At 35.4% G+C, this 20,604-nt stretch overlaps 1 protein-coding gene across 4 annotated transcripts in view; it reads left to right on the top strand.

Moving 5' to 3' along the window:
- REV3L (REV3 like, DNA directed polymerase zeta catalytic subunit) overlaps window positions 1-20,604 on the top strand; it is a 174,418-nt gene that overhangs the window by 83,097 nt on the left and 70,717 nt on the right. For all 4 annotated transcript variants that reach the window (XM_049654182.1, XM_049654185.1, XM_049654184.1 and 1 more), the window contains 4 exons: window positions 5,983-6,102; window positions 9,168-9,405; window positions 14,962-15,104; window positions 15,778-19,942. In XM_049654182.1, coding sequence (XP_049510139.1) covers window positions 5,983-6,102; window positions 9,168-9,405; window positions 14,962-15,104; window positions 15,778-19,942 — 4,666 coding nt within the window. The remainder of the gene's footprint in view (window positions 1-5,982; window positions 6,103-9,167; window positions 9,406-14,961; window positions 15,105-15,777; window positions 19,943-20,604) is intronic.

The raw sequence follows: 20,604 nt of genomic DNA, 5'->3' as shown, positions 1-20,604 counted from the left end.
TACTCATATTTGTGGCTCATTTTAAGTGTTTGCACATCTTCAATTTCGTTTTTTTGTTTTTGTTTTTTGACTGTAGTCACCATGTGTGCATTATGTTCTCATGACATTTTTTTGCTATTTATTTTTTTAATAATTTTTTAATGTAATTTATTGTCAACTTGGCTAACATACAGTGTATATACAGTGTGCTCTTGGTTTTGGGGGTAGATTCCTGTGATTCATCGCTTGTCTACAGTACCTAGTGCTCATCCCAACATGTGCTGTCCTCAATGCCCATCACCCATTTTCCCCTCTCCCCCAACCCCATCAACCTGTATTTAAGAGTCAGTTTGTTCTCTGTAATCATCAAGATTTGTTCTCTGTATTTAAGAGTCTCATCGTTTGCCTCCCTCCCTCTCTGTTTGTAACTATTTTTTTTTTCCCCTTCTCTTCCCCTATGGTCTTCTGTTAAGTTTCTCAAGTTCCACATATGAGTGAAAACATATGATATCTGTCTTTCTCTGATTTATTTCACTTAGCATAATATCCTCCAGTTCCATCCACGTTGCTGCAACTGGCAGCATTTCATTCTGTCTCATTGCCAAGTAGTATTCCATTGTATATATAAGCCACATCTTCTTTATCCATTCATCAGCTGATGGACATTTAGGCTCTTTCCATAATTCGGCTCTTGTTGAAAGCACTGCTGAAAACATTGGGGGTACCTGTGCCCCTATGAATCAGCATTCCTGTATCCTTTGGATAAATTCCTAGTAGTGCTATTGCTGGGTTGTAGGGTAGTTCTATTTTTAATTTTTTGAGGAACCTCCACACTGTTTTCCAGAGTGGCTGCACCAGTTTGCATTCCAACCAACAGTGCAAGAGCAGTGTACCCATTTCTCCACATTCTTGCCAGCATCTGTTGTTTCCTGAGTTGTTCATTTTAGACACTCTGACTGGTGTGAGGTGGTATCTCAGTGTGGTTTTGATTTGTATTTCCCTGATGGTGAGTGATGTTGAGCATCTTTTTATGTGTCTGTTAGCCATCTGGATGTCTTCTTTGGAAAAGTGTCTATTCATGTGTTCTGCCCATTACTTCACTGGATTATTTGTTTTTCAGGTGTTGAGTCTAGTAAATTCTTTATAGATTTTGGATACTAACACTTTATCCGATATGTCATTTGCAAATATCTTTTCCCATTCCGTTGGTTGCCTTTTAGTTTTGCTGATTGTTTCCTTTGCCGTGCAGAAACTTTTTATCTTGATGAAGTCCCAATAGTTCATTTTTGCTTTTGTTTCCCTTTCCTGCGGAGATGTGTTAAGTTGCTGCAGCTGAGGTCGAAGAGGTTTTTGCGTGCTTTCTCCTCTAGGATTGTGGTGGTTTCCTGTCTCACATTTAGGTCTTTCATCCATTTTGAGTTTATTTTTGTGTATGGTGAAAAAGTGGTCTAGTTTCATTCTTCTGCATGTTGCTCTTCAGTTCTCCCAGCATCATTTGCTAAAGAGAATGTATTTTTTCCATTGGATACTTTTTCCTGCTTTGTCAAAGATTAGTTGGCCATATATTTGTGGGTCCAATTCTGGGTTCTGTATTCCATTGGTCTACGTGTCTGTTTTTTCTGCCACTACCATACTGTCTTGATGATTACAGCTTTGTAGTAGAGGCTAAAGTCTGGGATTGTGATGCCTCCTGCTTTGGTTTTCTTTTTCAACATTACTTTGGCTATTCGGGGTCTTTTGTGGTTCCATACAAATTTTAGGATTGTTTGTTCTAATTTTGAGAAGAATGCCGGTGCAATTTTGATTGGGATTGCATTGAATGTGTAGATAGCTTTGGGTGTTATTGACATTTTAACAATGTTTATTCTTTGAATCCATGAGCATGGAATCTTTTTCCATTTCTTTGTGTCTTCTTCAGTTTCTTTCATAAGTTTTCTATCGTTTTCAGCATACCGATCTTTTACATCTTTGGTTAGGTTTATTTGCACATCTTCAATTTTGATATCCATTTAACAACTTCTTTTTCCTTAATGGTTTGGTTTTTGTACCTGGTTTACAAGTCCTTTCCTACCCTGATGTGATGCAAGTGTATCCGTAAGGCTTATGTGTGCTTACAATTTGGTTTTTCACTTTTAGGTCTTCAATGCATCTGAAATGTTACTTGAATATAATAAGGATCTAATTGTATCTATTTTTCTAAATATAAATAGCTAGTTTTTCAACATATTTACTGAAAAAAATTTTATTCCCACTGAATTCTCTCACTTCAGTCATGCAGTCACATTCCCCTACGTTAATGTCACATTGCTGTAATTACTATTGACATGTAAGTGTTGATATATATCAAGAGCAGACCTTAACTTGTTCATCTTCAAAATTGTCTTATCTGCTTTTGATCTTTTTTTTTTTTTAAGATTTTTTTTATTTCAAGTAACCTCTACACACAACATGGGGCTCGAACTCACAACCCTGAGATCAAGACTAGTACACTCCACTGACTGAGCCAGCCAGGTGCCCCTACTCTTGATCTTTGAAAAAAAAACAAAAAACAAAAAACTGTCCCCTATTAATTTTAGTATCCGATTGTTCATTTCTGGGATTTTATTGAATTTATATGCTGATTAATTAACATTTTTAATCTTTCTGTGTGCCAAATCATCTCCTCTATGAACATGATATATTTCTCATTTTACTAGGTCTTCTTTCGTATCTTTTAATAGAGTTTTGCCATTTTCTTTTGTAAAATTTGATATCTTTTATTAGAGATACTCCAGGTGTCTTAATTGTTGCACTTAGGAGTTTATCTTTCAAAAATCACATCTTCTAATTACTGGTATTTAGGAGCTTCACTGAACTTTTGTATGTCAGTCTTATATACAGCAACTTTTATTACCGCGAATAGTTTTTTTTAATGTTTCTTTTTATTTTGAGGGAGGGAGAGAGTGAGCATGCATGCACACACTTACGCAGGGGAGGGACAGAGAGAGAGATGGAGTGAATCCCAAGGAGGCTCCGCGTGCTGTCCGCATTGAACCGGACCTGGAATCGCACAGTCCATGAGATCATGACCTGAGCCAAAATCAGGAGCCTGATGCTTAACCGACTGAGCCACCAACACACCCTAATACTAATAGTTTTATATGTCTTTTCTATTGAATATTTTGTGTGTAGAGTCATCATGTGTAAATAACAACTTTACTACTTCTTTTCCCATCTTCATACTTAAAATTTTTTTAATGCATTGTTTAAGAACTCTAGAATAATGCTAGTTAGAAATAATGGTCTTTTTCCTGGTTTTGAAGGGAAAGGCTTCTATATTTCATCATTAAATATGAAATTTACTACAGGATGTTGGTAGATAACTTTAATTAGGTTAATATCTCTCCTCTTTCTTTGCTATGAAGTTTAGTTTTTCAAAACTCATGAATGGGTATTAAATGAAATTTTACCAAATTTTCTGAATTTGAAATAGTCACTTTTTTTTTCCCTTTTATTATCCCTCTGATAATATAGTTACATTAAAATAATTTTTATTTTCTAATGTCAAGTTATGTGTGCACTACTGAAATAACTCTTCTTTGTCATGGTGTGGTGTTTTTTGAAACATTGCTATGTCTACTTTGCTAACACTTTGTTTGGAATTTATACTTTTTGTTTTTAACCAAGAAAGATTCATACTTTGCTTCATTAAGTGAGTTGTGGAGTTTCGTTTATTTCGAACTTTTTTCAAGAATTTTAATGGTGTATAAAATTGTCAGATCACTATGTTGAAAACCTGAAACAAATATAACACATTATGTCAACTATACTGCAATTAAAAACAAAACACAATTTTTATTGGATTTGTATAATCTATTTCTTAGAGATTTGATAGATCTCATCTATAAAAACATCCAAACTGAATAGTGGGTGAATTTTGTGTTGGGACTGAAAATAGAGTGAGTAGATTTTGAACTACTAGTTCAATTTCCATAACTGTTACAAGTCTACTCAAGATTTCTATTTCTGTTTGAGTCTGGTTTTATATCATGTTTTTCCTAAGAAATTATTCATTTTATCTGATTTTTCCATGTTTTTGGTATAAAGTTGTTCATAGTAATACTTTAATATCTCTCTTATTTTTGGTACTTTCACTCTTATTTCTAACATTATTTATGCCTTCTATTTTGTTTTGATCATTCTTGTCAGTCTTGTCTATTTTATTATTAATATTCTGAGAACCAGCTTTTGTTTTTACTGATCCTCTCAGTTGTCTTTTGCTTGGGGATGAGCTATTTTTCACAGTTTGTATATTTGTTCTTTTGTTTTGATGAAATACTCTTTATTAGCCCACTGTGTCCTAGGATGTGTTAAAAATATTTCTTCCTGAGGGGCACCTGGCTGGCTCAGTTGGCTAAGCATCCAACTCTTGATTTTGGCTCAGGTCATGATTTCACAGTTCGTGAGGTCAAGCCCCATATTGGGCTCTGTGCTGAGAGCGCAGAGCTTGCTTGGGATTCTCTCCCCCCCCCCCCACCTCTCCCCACCTCATGCACATGTGAACACATGCACTCTCTCTCAAATAAATAAACTTTTAAAAAACTTTTTCCTGAAGACTTTAACTTTTTGAAAAACTGTTGAAAGCACTTAGTTTTAAGTCTGCATACCAGAAGTAGAAAAACAGAACTGTTTTCCAGTTAGCTGTAACTACATGCCCTTTTTTGCTGTAGTCTTTTTTATCCTACTACTATTTGCTTTTTATTGTTACTCTCTCTCTTTGACTAGATTATGAGACTCATTTTATCTTTATTCTTTTTTTTTTTAATGTTTATTTATTTTTGAGAGAGAGAGAGAGACAGCATGAATGGGGGAGGAGCAGAGAGAGAGGGAGACACAGAATTGGAAGCAGGCTCCAGGCTCTGAGCTGTCAGCATGGAGCCCAACGCGGGGCTTGAACTCACAAACCGTGTGATCATGACCTGAGCCGAAGCCGGACACTCAACCGACTGAGCCACCCAGGCACCCCAATTTTATCTTTATTCTTAAAATTATTGAATCCCTTTGTACAGTTAGACTTATAAAAATCAAATGTTGAAAAAAATTTTTATATTTATTTATTTATTTATTTATTTTTTTTGGTGTTATGAAACCGTTTTGAGTTCTTTTTTTTTTTTTTTCAGTATATGAAATTTATTGTCAAATTGGTTTCCATACAACACCCAGTGCTCATCCCAAAAGGTGCCCTCCTCAATACCCATCACCCACCCTCCACTCCCTCCCACCCCCCATCAACCCTCAGTTTGTTCTCAGTTTTTAAGAGTCTCTTATGCTTTGGCTCTCTTCCACTCTAACCTCTTTTTTTTTTTTTTTTCCTTCCCCTCCCCCATGGGTTTCTGTTAAGTTTCTCAGGATCCACATAAGAGTGAAACCATATGGTATCTGTCTTTGTCTGTATGGCTCATTTCACTTAGCATAACACTCTCCAGTTCCATCCATGTTGCTACAAAAGGCCATATTTCATTCTTTCTCATTGCCACGTAGTACTCCATTGTGTATATAAACCACAGTTTTTTTATCCATTCATCAGTTGATGGACATTTAGGCTCTGAAAGAAATTTTTAGATCATGAGTTGAAAGCTGAAAAGTGTAAAATTTACAGTTTTAAGCCATAGAGAATAAAGAATTGTATTACACTTTTCCCTTTGTATATTTTAATTTGCAATGATTTTTATCAGAGTAATATAACTCTACAAGCTGGGTAGGATTAATGAGATTGTAAATATTTAGTGAATTACAGATTCAAGGTCCTTGTTTATTTCTTTTTTTTTTTTAATCCACGTGACTAAATATTCCTGTAGCTTTTACTAAGTTTTATTATGTTTTTATTTAACATATATATCACTAATGCCTCAAATTTTTAAATAGGTTTGCATTGTCATGTTTCCTAATTTGCACAAATTCTTAACAATAAATTTTAGATTTAAGCCATTGCTTTAATGTTTTTGTATTTTTTGTCATCTTAAGGTCACACTATACACAAAGTGGAGGAAGCTCTTATTAATGAAGAAGCAATTTTGAACCTCATGGAAAATAGTCAGACTTTTCAGCCTTTGACCCAAAGACTGAATGAGTCACCAGTTTTCTGTAAGTAATGATTCTACCACAAATTTTCAGCATTTTAATCAATGAAAGTATGTATGTGAGGGGGGATTTTTCCTTTGGTTTAAAGAGGTTAATGTTGCATGTTCAGTAAATCCTTATTGTAAGTATAAAAATGAAGCCTTGAATTAAATGAAGTAGCTACACAGCTTTTCCTTAAAAACAATTGTGAAAGAAAAGAATTCCTTTCCTTTCTTTTTTTTTTTTTTAAGTTTATTTTGAGAGGGAGAGAAAGCCCATGTCAGGGAGGGACAGTGGGGGGGGGTGCAGTGAGAGAGAGACAGAGACAGAGACAGAGACAGAGACAGAGACAGAGAGAGAGAGAGAGAGAGAGAGAGAGAGAGAGAATCCCAAGAGGGCTCCGCACTGTCAGCATGGAGCCTGACACTGGGCTTAAACCATGATCTATGAGATCATGACCTGAGCCAAAGTCAGACGCTTAACTGACTGAGTCACCCAGGTGCCCCCACCCCCACTTCCCTTTTTTTTTTTTTAACTTCACTTTGGTTGGAGAACAGCCATATTGTTTTAGGGGGAAAATGCATTCATTTTGAATTCAAAATTCTCCACAAAGTTTAGTACATAATTAAATACCATAATTGAGTCTTCCTTTGTGAGTATCAGAAATTTCCTGAACAATTCTTTTTGAGTCATTAGTTTTTGGCTAGTATAGAACATGACAGTTATTTCTGTGTGTTTTTGCATTTCCCTAGATGCATTTTCATTAGCATCATAAGGCATTTGCTAGATTTCATTTCATTAATTTAGTCGAAATTACTGCCATCTTGTTCAGAAATTTATTTAAAATTTCATTATGGGGCATTGGGTGGCTCAGTTGGTTAAGTGTCAGGCTCTTAATTTTGGCTCAGGTCATGATCAAGCCCCACTTTGGGCTCTGCACTCTCCTGCTTGGGATTCTCTCTTTCCTTCTATCTCTGTCCCTCCCCTGCTCATGCCCTTGCACTCGCTGTGTCTCTCAAAAATAAACATTAAATTAAAATTTCATTGCAGAAAGTGATATGTCATTGAGTTTCATGCCTCTTGTTTTGCTTGGTGTCATGATTTTATGTTTCTTTTATTGTGAACTTTGTATTTTTTCCATTCTTACTGTATCAAATGAGAGATGGCATCAATTGTGTTCCCAGCTTTCTACAGTGTCCTCTGTCTGTTATCTTCATTTTCATTCGAATGGAACACAAATTGACTAGGACCAGTTCCAAAATTATTGTACACAGTCATATTTCAAGAACAATTTAGACAAGAGTAGGAAACTTTCTTCTTTTATAAATGAATGGCATATCAAGAAAGAAATGATCCAAAGAAAAAATAGGCAGCTAAAAGAGAGGAACGCAAAGAAAATGAAAGAATTGAAAAAAAGAGTGAGAGAGGTATATCCTTATTTCATTACATTAGGCAAATAAAATGTATCATTAGTAGATAAATTCCACCTTGCCCTAAGCTTGGAATTTATGTGTTAGTCACAAATGCATTCTCTGTGTTAGTCAAAGAAGTGCAAGTCAAATATCTGTAGTTCATTTGGTAATACTAGTCTTGTTTTTAAGAATGAGACAGGAAAAATGGATTGCAGTTCTAGGTTTAAGAAAGATTTTTGCCAAACTGGCTTTTGCAAGCAAATATCTTTTATTTTGGCCTTATGTTTGGTAGCGTATGTGAACCAATTTCTTTAATGTCAGTGAAGAAAACCTGAAACCTGATATTTTAGTAAATAGGGAGTATATTATCTCATTTGACAGAGAAAAAAGTTATGTATTAGCTTCGAGCAAACCTCCATCTTCATGGTCTTTTTTTTTAATAATAGCTTTTATTGAAATATTTCACATAACCATAAAATTTACCTTCTGGTGTGTACAGTGAATTTTATCATGTTCAGAGTTATGCAACCATTACCACTATCAACCCAGGACATTTTTAGCACCCCCCCCCCCAAAAAAAAAACCCATAACCATTAGCAGTTACTTCTCATTCTTTCCTCCTCTCAGCTCTTGACAACCACTGATCTATTTTCTCCTTTACCGGATTTACCAATTTTGGTTATTTCATATAAATGGAAATCATGTAACTTTTGTTGGTGGTTTCTTCCACTTAGCATAATGTTTTTAGGTTCCATCCAAGTTGTAGCATGTGTCAGTACTTCATTCCTTTTCACTACTGAAGAATATTCCATCATAGGGATGTAACATCGTTCATTTATCCATTCGTAGGATGATGGATATGTGAGTCGTTTCCATTTTGTTTGGCAGTTATGAATAATGCTGCTGTGGTTATTCATGTGTTTTTGTGTGGACGTATGTTTTTAGTTATCTTGGGTATATATCAAGAGTGGAATTTCTGTATCTTATGGTAACTGTGTAACATCTTGAGGATCCATCAAGCTTTTTTCCAAAGCTGCTGCACCATTTTACACTGATCAACAGTGTGGAAAGGTTCTAATTTCTTTACTCCCTTGCCAGTACTTATGGTTTGTCTTTGATTTGGCAACCCTAGTACATATGAAGTGGCATCCTCATATGGCATCATTGTAGTCTTCAAGGTTTTTTAAATAATGTCATTAACCACTTAAAAGCTTTCTTGTGTTGTTCAACTGCAGGTTTCATTTGTCTATCCTGTGAGCTAAATAAAACTTAAGTGAGGATAAGATGTTCACATGTATTGTTTTTAAGGCACTTCTTGCTTAGCATCAATCATACATTTATTACATATTTTATGTTTGAACACTAGTGACTGGATGTTGTTTAGTGCTCCTCAAGCTTACTTGTGCAGTAACAGTTTGGGCAGCTTGTTAAATGCAGATTCCTGGGCCCTACCTCAGAAATTCTGATTCCTTAGATATAGGATGGGGTCTGGGAAGACACAAAATCATTCCAGTGCAAGTAGTCCAAAGACATCACACTTTGATAAAAGAGCTACATCAACAAAGAAGTCAGCTGTATTCTTTCAGTATGTGCCAGTATCTGTGATTTTGTTGTTTTATAACCGATCTGAATTCTGTTGAAAAGTTATTTGTTAGTGATGCTTCACTTGTTTTATAGTGGACAGTAGTCCTGATGAGGCTCTGGTACATCTTCTTGCTGGTTTGGAAAATGATGGATATCAGGCAGGAAGAAATAGGATGCCATCACAACGTCATTTCTTTGGAAACCCTAAAAATTCCCAAAATAGTGATGATGAAGAAAATGAACCACAGATTGAAAAAGAGGAAATGGAGCTTAGTTTGGTGATGTCTCAGAGATGGGACAGCAATATTGAAGAACCTTGTGCCAAAAAGAGGTAACGTTTTAGTTATTTCCATTACTTTAATAATTTCCTAATGTCATTATCACTCTCCTTTAATTAGAAATTATTATTTACTATTATTCGTAATGTTAAATACTTTATAAACTAATAGTCTTCTTTTAAATCCCTTTAAAGTAGTGCTTTGTTTTTCATGTGGCATAAGCTTCATATTCTAAGCAAAATAAAAGCTACATTTAAAAAGATTAAATCTAAGTGGGGATTTTTGGCAGTTTTATTGAGATATAATTATCCTACATCACTGTATGAGTTTCAGTTGTACAGCATAAAGGTTTGACTTACATACATTGTGAAATGATTACCAGAATAAGTTTAGTTAATATGCATCATCTCAGATAGATACAGTAAAAAGAAATGGGGGGAGGGGAGGAAAAAAATGTTTCTTCTTTTAATAAGAACTCTCAGGATTTACTCTAACAACTTTCCTCTTTATCATACAGGAGTGGTAACTATAGCCACCATGTTGTATATTACATCCCTAGTACTTATCTTATAACTGTAAGTTTGTACCTTTTGACCACCTTCCTTCAATTCCCATTTCCCCTATAAACCTAAATTACAGAAGTCATCTGTTTATATATGTGTGGATCATAAATGGGACAAAGTAGAAGGCCTCCTTCTCTCTGAATTTGGGGAAAAAGAATACCTTCTGAGAGTTAAACTGTTAATGGGTTGGAGTAACAGTTATAGGGTCAGCTTGAAAATAAGAAAAAGCTTTTAGGCCTGATTAGACTGAAGGAATTAAATATTAAAAATAAAAGAGTCTCAGAAACAGACACTGATATTCTGGCTCATTTCTCAAGCTAAATGAATAAGATGGCTGAATGCATAAGATAGTTTTCCACATCAGTCTCTCTCTTTTTTTTAATGTCTATTCATTTTTGAAAGACAGAGTGTGAGCAGGGTAGGGGCAGAGAGAGAGAGAGGGAGACACAGAATCCGAAGCAGGCTCCAGGCTCTAAGCTGTCAACCCAGAGCCCAACGTGGTGCTTGAACCCACGAACTGCAAGATTGTGACCTGAGACGAAGTCAGTGCTCAACCAGCTGAGCCACTCAGGTGCCTCCACGTCAGTCTCTCGTGAGCCTGATTGCTTTGAGTTGTATCTCTGTATGTAGAAAAAGATTAGGCTTCTGAGACTGAAACACTGAGTATGCCTCTCCTTTAAAGTTATGTAGACAATACTAAAACCTCCAAACTCTTTTGTTTGAAATTTTCACCCTCAAAGCCATTATTGAAGGGTGGAAGAGATTAATCCATAAATATTAAATATACATGTAAGATTTCCTCTAGTTTCTTAACACTACTTAAAAATAAAATTTCTGGCCCCTTGTTATCTGGGTGTATATCAGAATCCTTTCTTCTATATTTTCAAACTGTGTTCCTACAAAGAATTCCATTTTCATTCTATGAGTAGAAAATTCCAAACCTGCGTAATATTATTTTATACTTTTCCTAGCTTAATGTATTCAGCTCCCTTTGCTGTGACAGTTATAAATCATTCAGAGACTCAGCCCTTGACCTTTGAAGAACTAATGCTACCTGGTCCAGACAGAATCAGTGTTTGATTTCCTGATAGATTTGACCCTCGACAGTGTCATAAAATGTCTTTTGCCAATATTTCCTAATCAAAAAAAAAAAAGTATGGTGGAATTTAAGATACAAAACAGATGAACATAAGGGAAGCAAAAACAATATAAAAACAGAGAAGGAGACAAACCACAAGAGACTCTTAAATACAGAGAACAGACTGGAGGTTGCTTGAGGAGTATGGGGGGGTGGGGCTAAAATGGGTGATGGGCATTAGGGAGGACACTTGTTGGGATGAGCACTGGGTGTTAAATGTGAGTGATGAATCACTAAATTCTATTCGTAAAATCATTATTACACTAAATGTTAACAAACTTGTATTTATAAAGTAAAAAAAAAGAAAGTAAGGTAAAAGACATAAAGCTTTTTGTAGCTTGTCTGTATGTTGTTTTTTATATATAAACTTGATAAATCTTTCCATGAACTATCAAATGCCTCAACCACATCAACCTATAAAAATAGCTTTGTTCTTGTTTCTCTGTTATTTCTGTAATAATAAATTCTCTACCCTCACCTCACCAACTTCTGAAAGTTTGTAATTTCAGTGTTTTATTTGACTTGCCCTCCTTATACCCCTGTTTATTGTTTGGTCGTGTCGGTCAACTCTTGTCTCCATAGCCTTTGTTCTGTCCTACCCCACTCCTTCCCAAGGTAATATCCTAATTTAGGCCTTCATTATCGTTTATCTGGAATACTATGATTCACTTTTTAACTGGTCTTCTCCTTGCTACTCATTTATAGTAGGGGTAATAATTATGATTATTAAATAAACATTTTATCGGCACTTAAGGAAGTAGAGAATATCAGGACCCTTCATGAGTCCAAATCATGCTCTATCGTCTTTATATCCTTTTTAAATATAGTCAGTTAAGGGAATGTTATAATCATATTGAGTCTTAATTTCAATAAGCTTTTTAGTAAAATCTTACGTATCATCCTTATAGATAAGAATACATGAATTTGAATTTAAAAACTACCTAACTGCTTAAATGCCAACTATCATGGTAGATTAGATTGACGTTGTCACAAACATTAGAGATTGGTAATTCATTGGATGACAGAATATAGATTCAGAAATACCTTGAAACTAAATAGGTGATGCCTAATAGAGAGTCATATGTTTAGGTTCAGTGAATCAGTTGTATAAATATAGACTGGATAGACCTTTAGTTCATTCTGGACTTAATAATTTCTATGGGAACGCTATGATTTTACTTAATTAAGAGCACAATAAGTCTGTAGTGTTATATGGTTACCAAAATAGTGAATTTAATTATTGGCTACCAGCTGTACCTGGGGTAACATTTATTATTCTAACAGATTTTGGATTTTATTAATAAAGTAATTATAATATTTACTTGATGTAGTTAAGTCTTGCTGTCTTGCTGTAATAAATTGGATTGCTTCTTTCATATTTTAGCAAAGTGTTGACTATTTGATATTTCTATTTGATCTTGTGGCATTTTACTTTTTCTTATTTCCATCTGTTTCTTCACTGTTTTATTTTGGTATTGTTTCTTTGATTTTTACTTCCAATATAACATTAACATTTTTTCTACAGTTCCTTAGATTCTATCTTGTTTAACTATTTATACCTTTATACCTGTATCCAGTAAATTCACATTCAAATATACAAAATTCTTATAAAGTCCCTCTCTACTTGTTATCAGTAATGTCACCCTGTTTTTTTTTTTTTAATTTTTTTTTTTAACATTTATTTATTTTTGAGACAGAGAGAGAGAGAGAGAGAGAGAGAGAGCATGAATAGGGGAGGGTCAGAGAAAGAGGGAGACACAGAATCTGAAACAGGCTCCAGGCTCTGAGCTGTCAGCACAGAGCCCGACGTGGGGCTCGAACCCACGGACCGTGAGATCATGACCTGAGCCGAAGTCAGATGCTTAACAGACTGAGCCACCCAGGCGCCCCAATGTCACCCTGTTTAAAATACTAGTCATGGTTTATCCCATGATTAATGCTTACATGTTCACTGACTGAATCAATTCTGTGAAAACCATGCCCAAGTCAACCTTGGGGAAACAAAACCTTTCATTTCATAATATTTAATAAACATTTCATAAATGCATATTAGATAGAGATTGAAAAATAGAAGTATGGTGTCTAGAAAAAGACTCATTCAATTCTCTTGTATAGTGGATGTTCTATTCTGCCCTGAATACCATATTTTAAGAATCCTGAGAAAGTAAAGAGAAAAAAGAGGAAGAAAAGGAAGGATCTGTGAACATACACTTTTAAAGAGCAGTGACAAGGGGCACCTGGTGGCTCAGTCAGATGAATGTCCAACTCTTGATTTTGGCTCAGGTCATGATCTCATATTTGTGAGATCAAGCCCCAAGTTGGACTCCGTGCTATGTGTAGAGCCCGCTTAGGATTCTCTTTTCTCTTTCTCTACCCCTACCCTACTCACGCTCTCTCTCTTTTGGAATAAATAAATAAACATCCTTAAAAAATAGGGGCACTTGAGTGGCTTAGTCAGTTGAGCATCCCACTTCGGCTCAGGTCATGATCTCATGGTTCGTGAGTTTGAGCCCCGCATCGGGCTCTGTGCTAGCAGCTCAGAGCCTGGAACTTGCTTCAGATTCTGTCTCCTTCTCTCTGCCCCTCCCCCACTCATGCTCTATCTCTCTCTCAAAAATAAACATTTAAAAAAAAAAACAGTACGAAGAATAGATGTTTGGTCTAATTAGAGAGGAATTATGGGACAAATGATAAATGCCTTCAAATATTTTAAAGGTTATCATGTGAAATATAGCATAGATAGGCTACGTATAGCAACACCAGACAAAAACAGGAATAATGTATGGAAATTGGAAAGTTTTGTGTAATATAGGAAGAAAATCACTAAAAATTAACAGTGGAAAAGATTAATTACCCTGTGAGACAGCAAGCTCCTTAAACTGAGAATGCAAAACTGGAGGTTTTAGCATCTATTAAAAATAAGGTTTTTGAGTAGAAAATTGGATCAGATGACCTCTAATAATTCTTTCAGCTCCTAAGAAAGTGACTTTAGGACAAATTGTGATTTGGTAAAGGCTTAATGGAAAATCTGTTCTATGTATAATTAAGGGACATTTTCAAATTTTTGAGACAAGAGAAAGAAAAACTTAGGTATAGATAGAAAGTAAGTTTGCCCATCCGAATAGAAGGGAAAATATCAAGCCTAGGACCTAGTGAAAAAATTTTAATCAATAAAAGATGAAGTCATTCTGGATTTCACAGCCCATCTGAATTGCTTATTAACCCTCTTTACAGCCACTGCTGGGATTGACCCAACACCTTTACCACTTCCTAGCCTCTCTCTGATCCCTGTTGTTTTCTCTTTCAACCTGACCGGCGTACCCCCTTGCTTGCCTATTTGTTCGTTTCCAGTTCACAGTATAGAGATTGTATATTTGTGGAGACTTCTTAAAATATGCTGAGATTCCACCTTTTTTAGATGTTACTGGGTTCTCACCCATGCTGTTATATGTGTATATTTAATGATAGGATGAAGGGGAGAATATATGGAAGAACATAATTTAGGGGTGCCAGGGTGGCTCAGTTGGTTAAACATCAGACTCTTGATCTTATTTCAGGTCTTGATCTTAGGGTCATGAGTTCAAGCCCCGTGTTGGGCTCTATGGTGGGTTTTGTGAAGCCTATTTAAAAACAAAAAACATGATTAGATATGATCATCTAGGATATTACAGAGCTTGGATACAGAAATGATGTTGTCCTGTAGCTCACATGAAAAGGATTTTAAGTCTATCTGCAATAACTTTTTATAGGACGTGATACTAAAGCAAAATAAATCTGCTTTTATTTTTAAAGTTACAATTTTCAGATCTTTTTAGTTTTATTATTATAGCATCACATTAGGCAGCTGTTCGAATCTGACATGCTTTTTTCTATGATCGTACTCACTAGCGAATCTTAATATTCTCTAGATCACTGTGTAGAAATAACCATAGAAGCTCAACTGAAGAAGATGATTCGTCTTCAGAAGAAGAAATGGAATGGAGTAATAACAGTTTGCTTCTAGCCAATCTTTCTATACCTCAGTTAGATGGAACTGCAGATGAAAATAGTGGTAAGTAAACTGATACACTATGAGCATTTCATTACGTAGGGGCTAAATATGTATTTGATTTTAAAACTGTAATCAGACTTTCTTATGAAATTGGCTAACTGTGAGGCTCTGACAGTACTGTTACGTTTTGTCCTGCAAGATTTTTTCTTTGAGTATGTAGATATGTGATTCTTTCTCATTTCTAAGAGGATAACATTTGTAAATCACTGATTTAAAGTTTCATAAACTTTAATCAGTTGACCATGTTAACATTTAAGTAGGATAAGAAACTGCAAGAAATATGCTCAGATGTTAACTAACGAATTTAAATAAAAACTTGAAAAAAAAGAAATAGCTTATTTGAAGTGATAATGCAAAGAAGCATATTGCTTAAGGAAAAATTTTCAAGATGACTGTATTTTTCCCTATTCCCCAAAAAGGCACTGAATATGAATATAATTTATTTCTGATCAAAGGAATATATGTTTAAAATAATGACTAATAATCAAGTATGACTGCCTCTTGATTATTTAGATTGAGTTATTATCCTAATGATAGGAACAACCGTTTTGTTGAGACAACCATTTTAAGCATAGAAAATTTCATACAATTTCTTTCATGGTGATAGCATGGGAAAAGATCTTAAAAATTAAAAGCACGGAGGTGAAATAAATTCTTTTTTCCCCCATTTCAGACAATCCATTGAACAACGAAAATTCTAGAACTCACTCTTCTGTGATTGCAACGAGCAAGCTATCAGTAAAACCTTCCATCTTTCACAAAGATGCTGCTACATTAGAACCCCCATCTTCTGCTAAGATTACCTTTCAGTGTAAACACACAAGTGCCCTTTCTTCCCATGTTTTAAACAAGGAAGATTTAATTGAAGACCTCCCACAGCCAAACAATATAGAAAAATGTCTAGATCATTCAGTTGCTTCTTTTACAAATGAAAGCACTTACTCTATGAAATACCCTGGATCTTTAAGCAGTTCTGTCCATTCAGAAAACTCTCATAAAGAAAGTAGTAAGAAAGATATCCTCCCAGTATCTTCCTGTGAAAGTAGTATTTTTGATTATGAAGAAGATATCCCATCTGTTACAAGACAAGTACCAAGTAGAAAGTATACAAACATTAGAAAAATTGATAAGGATGCCCCTTTTATCCATATGAACCGTCATAGTAGTGAAAGTACATTGGGCAAAAATTCTTTCAACTTTTCTGACCTTAGTCATTCAAAAAGTAAATTATCCTCTGAAGGAAATGAAAAAGGAAACAGCACAGCTCTGAATAGTTTATTCCCTTCATCATTAACTGAAAATTGTGAATTGCTATCATGCTCAGGAGAGAATAGAACTATGGTACATTCTCTTGATAGCATTGCTGATGAAAGTGGGCTAAATAAACTTAAAATTAGATATGAAGAGTTTCAAGAACATAAAACTGAAAAGCCAAGCCTCAGCCAGCAAGCAGCACATTATATGTTTTTTCCCAGTGTTGTTCTTTCTAACTGTCTCAGTAGACCGCAGAAACTCTCGCCTGTAACATACAAACTACAATCCAGCAGTAAACAGTCCCGATTAAAAATAAATAAAAAGAAGCTTATAGGTCATCAAGAGACTTTTACCAAAACTAGTGAAACTGTATCCACAAAAGATAATTGTATACAAAATAATCCCTGTAATAGTAATCCTGAGAAGGATAATGTATTGGCCAGTGATTTAATTAAAGTCACTCGTGGAGCTTTTGAAAATAAAACCCCCACAGACGGTTTTATAGACTGTCACTTTGGAGATGGAACCTTAGAAACTGAGCAGTCCTTTGGATTGTATGGAAATAAATATACACTGAGAGCGAAACGCAAGGTGAATTATGAGACTGAAGATAGTGAGTCAAGTTTTGTAACACACAACTCAAAAATTAGCCTACCTCATCCCATGGAAATTGGTGAAAGTTTAGATGGAACTCTCAAGTCTCGAAAACGAAGAAAAATGTCTAAAAAGTTGCCCCCTGTCATCATAAAATATATTATTATTAATAGATTTAGAGGGAGAAAAAATATGCTTGTGAAGCTAGGAAAAATAGACTCTAAAGAAAAACAAGTTATATTGACAGAGGAAAAAATGGAACTATATAAAAAGCTTGCACCTTTGAAGGATTTTTGGCCAAAAGTTCCTGACTCCCCTGCAACCAAATATCCCATTTATCCACTAACACCAAAGAAAAGTCACAGAAGAAAATCAAAACATAAGTCTGCAAAGAAAAAAACTGGTAAGCAACAAAGGACAAATAGTGAAAATATTAAAAGAACTTTGTCTTTCAGGAGAAAACGGTCACATGCTATCCTGTCTCCTCCCTCACCATCCTACAATGCTGAAACCGAAGACTGTGACTTGAATTATAGTGACGTTATGTCTAAACTAGGTTTTCTTTCTGAGAGAAGCACAAGTCCCATAAATTCTTCTCCCCCTCGCTGCTGGTCTCCCACAGATCCAAGAGCTGAAGAAATGATGGCTGCTGCAGATAAAGAAGCAATGCTTTTTAAGGGTCCTAATGCATGTAATAACAAGACTGTTAATTCTCGTATGGAAAAAAATAATCGAGCAAGAGCGCAGGTTAAGAAATCCAAAACTAAGCTTGTTAATCCTTCTGTAGTTACTAAGAAAAGGAACAAACGAAATCAGACAAATAAATTAGGAGATGATGGAAAAAAGAAACCGAGAGCAAAACAGAAACAAAAAACAAATGAGAAAGGTATGTCAAGAAAGCACATAATGAAAGATGAAAAAATTAAATCTCAGTCTGGTGCTGAAGTTAAGTTTGTGCTGAAACATCAGAATGTGTCTGAGACCTCAAATAGTTCTGGAGGCTCTCAACTACTTTTTAAACAGAAAGATGTGTCACTAATGAGCTCTGCTGTAGATCATCCCCTTTCTGCTCCCCTGCCCACTGGAATTCATGCACAACAGAATTTATCTGGCTGCTTTTCTTCTTTCTTAGAAAGCAAGAAGCCTGATTTACAAACATTCCCCAGCTCACGAGATGATTTGCATTCATCAGTTGTTTGTAGTTCTTTGGGACCTGGAATCTCAAAAATTAATGTCCAGAGGTCTCACAATCAAAGTGCTATGTTTACTCTAAAGGAATCAACTTTGATTCAAAAAAACATATTTGATCTTTCCAACCATTTATCTCAGGTAGCCCAGAATACACAGATATCTTCGGGTATAATGTCTCCAAAGACGGAAGAGAATGCAAATACACAAAAAAACTATTTGTCATCCATCGGAAAGTTAAATGAATATCGTAATTCTTTAGACTCAAAGCCAGACCAGGCATATGCCCCTAACTTTTTGCATTGCAAAGACAGTCAGCAGCAGATTGTGTGCATGGCAGAACAGTCAAAGCACAGTGAAACTTGTACTCCAGGAAATGCATCTTCAGAGGAAAGCCAAATGCCTAATAATTGCTTTGTAACTTCTTTGAGAAGTCCAATCAAACAAATAGCATGGGAGCAAAAACAAAGGGGCTTTATTTTAGATATGTCAAATTTTAAACCTGAAAGGGTAAAACAGAGGTCATTGTCAGAAGCAATTTCACAAACCAAAGCACTTTCTCAGTGTAAAAGTCGAAATGTGTCAACACCTTCAGCATTTGGTGAAGGCCAGTCTGGACTGGCAGTTCTAAAAGAATTGTTACAGAAGAGACAGCAAAAAGCACAAAATGCAAATATTATGCAAGACCCATCATCTAGTAAACCTCAACCAAACAAAAATATTTCTGGCTCCCTTGAGCAAAACAAAACAATTAAACGAACACGATCAGTAACATCTTCAAGAAAACCTCGAACTCCTAGAAGTACAAAACCTAAAGAAAAAATTCCCAAACTTCTTAAAGTAGACTCTCTCAATTTACAGAACTCTGGCCAGGTGGATAACTCTCTATCGGATGACAGTCCCATCTTTTTTTCAGATCCAGGTTTTGAGAGTTGTTATTCACTTGAAGATAGCTTGTCTCCTGAACATAATTATAATTTTGATATTAATGCAATAGGTCAAACTGGATTTTGTAGCTTTTATTCTGGAAGTCAGTTTGTCCCTGCTGATCAGAATTTGCCACAGAAGTTCCTAAGTGATGCAGTTCAGGATCTTTTCCCAGGACAAACGATAGAAAAAAGTGAGTTTTTAAGTCATGATAACCAGAAGTGTGATGAAGACAAAAAACATCATGCCTCAGACTCAACCTCATGGATTAGATCAGGTACGCTAAGTCCTGAACTATTTGAGAAGTCATCCGTAGATAGCAATGAGAATCATCGCCACAACCAGTGGAAAAGTAGCTTTCATCCTCTAACAGCTCGCTCTAATTCAATAATGGATTCTTTCTGTGTCCAGCAGACAGAGGACTGTCTGAACGAAAAATCCAGATTGAATAGAAGTTCAGTAAGCAAAGAAGTGTTTCTTAGCTTCTCACAGCCAGGCACTTCAGACTGGATTCAAGGTCATACCAGAAAAGAGATGCAACAGTCTCTTGACTCAGTCAGTGCCTCTTTTACTACAATACTATCCTCCCCTGATGGTGAACTTGTGGATGCAGCCTCTGAAGATTTAGAATTGTATGTTTCAAGAAACAATGATATATTGACACCAACTCCTGATAGTTCACCAAGGTCTACCAGCTCTCCCTCACAATCTAAAAATGGCAGTTTTACCCCTCGAACTGCTCACATTTTGAAGCCACTTATGTCCCCGCCAAGTAGGGAAGAAATTATGGCAACTTTGTTGGATCATGATCTCTCAGAAACTATTTACCAGGAACCATTTTGCAGCAATCCTTCTGATGTACCAGAAAGGCCCAGGTAATCAGAATTATTTTTTCCCTTTGAGTCACTCTGTATATTGTAGCGAGTATAACATTGGTACCTGAATGCTAATTTTCTGGCTGTAATACTGTATTTATAAGCAAATCATTGTAAAAGCTATTCATAATTGTGGACTTCTGAGAAAATTCACAAACTAGCTGGATGGTTGCCTCTTGAGAACTTTAAGTTGAAGAGTATTGGTCTTGGGTCTATTAACATTGTGTCAACCTTAAGGATTAGAGATGCAGAGGCTCACTGTGACTTGATACCAGATTAAGAAGGATGTCATAATACTTGAAAAGTATATTTATCATTTTAAAAATGCTATTTGTTCCTCAAAAGTGTAACTTTATAATTTTAAAAGAACTTTATTTTTTAAAAGTGAAAATGAGCATACATATGTTTTAAGTACTTTTATGATATATCTCTAAATGAAGATTAAGTTGTTTATACTATATATCTCTTTTCACGTTGCCAACATCTTCAATCATACTGTTACTACTGTTAGTTTGTATAGTTATTAGGGTGCAAGATGGACTTCAGTTCCTCTTATTCCTCCTTTTTTTTTTTTTTTTTTTTTTTAAAGAATCTCCAGAGAAGCAGTAGACGGATACACACACACACGCACGCGCGCACACACACACACACACACACACACA

Source organism: Panthera uncia, assembly GCF_023721935.1.
Source record: "Panthera uncia isolate 11264 chromosome B2 unlocalized genomic scaffold, Puncia_PCG_1.0 HiC_scaffold_24, whole genome shotgun sequence".
NCBI lineage: Eukaryota > Metazoa > Chordata > Mammalia > Carnivora > Felidae > Panthera > Panthera uncia.
Note: the sequence above shows the minus strand (reverse complement) of the source record. Positions and strands in the feature narration are given on the sequence as shown.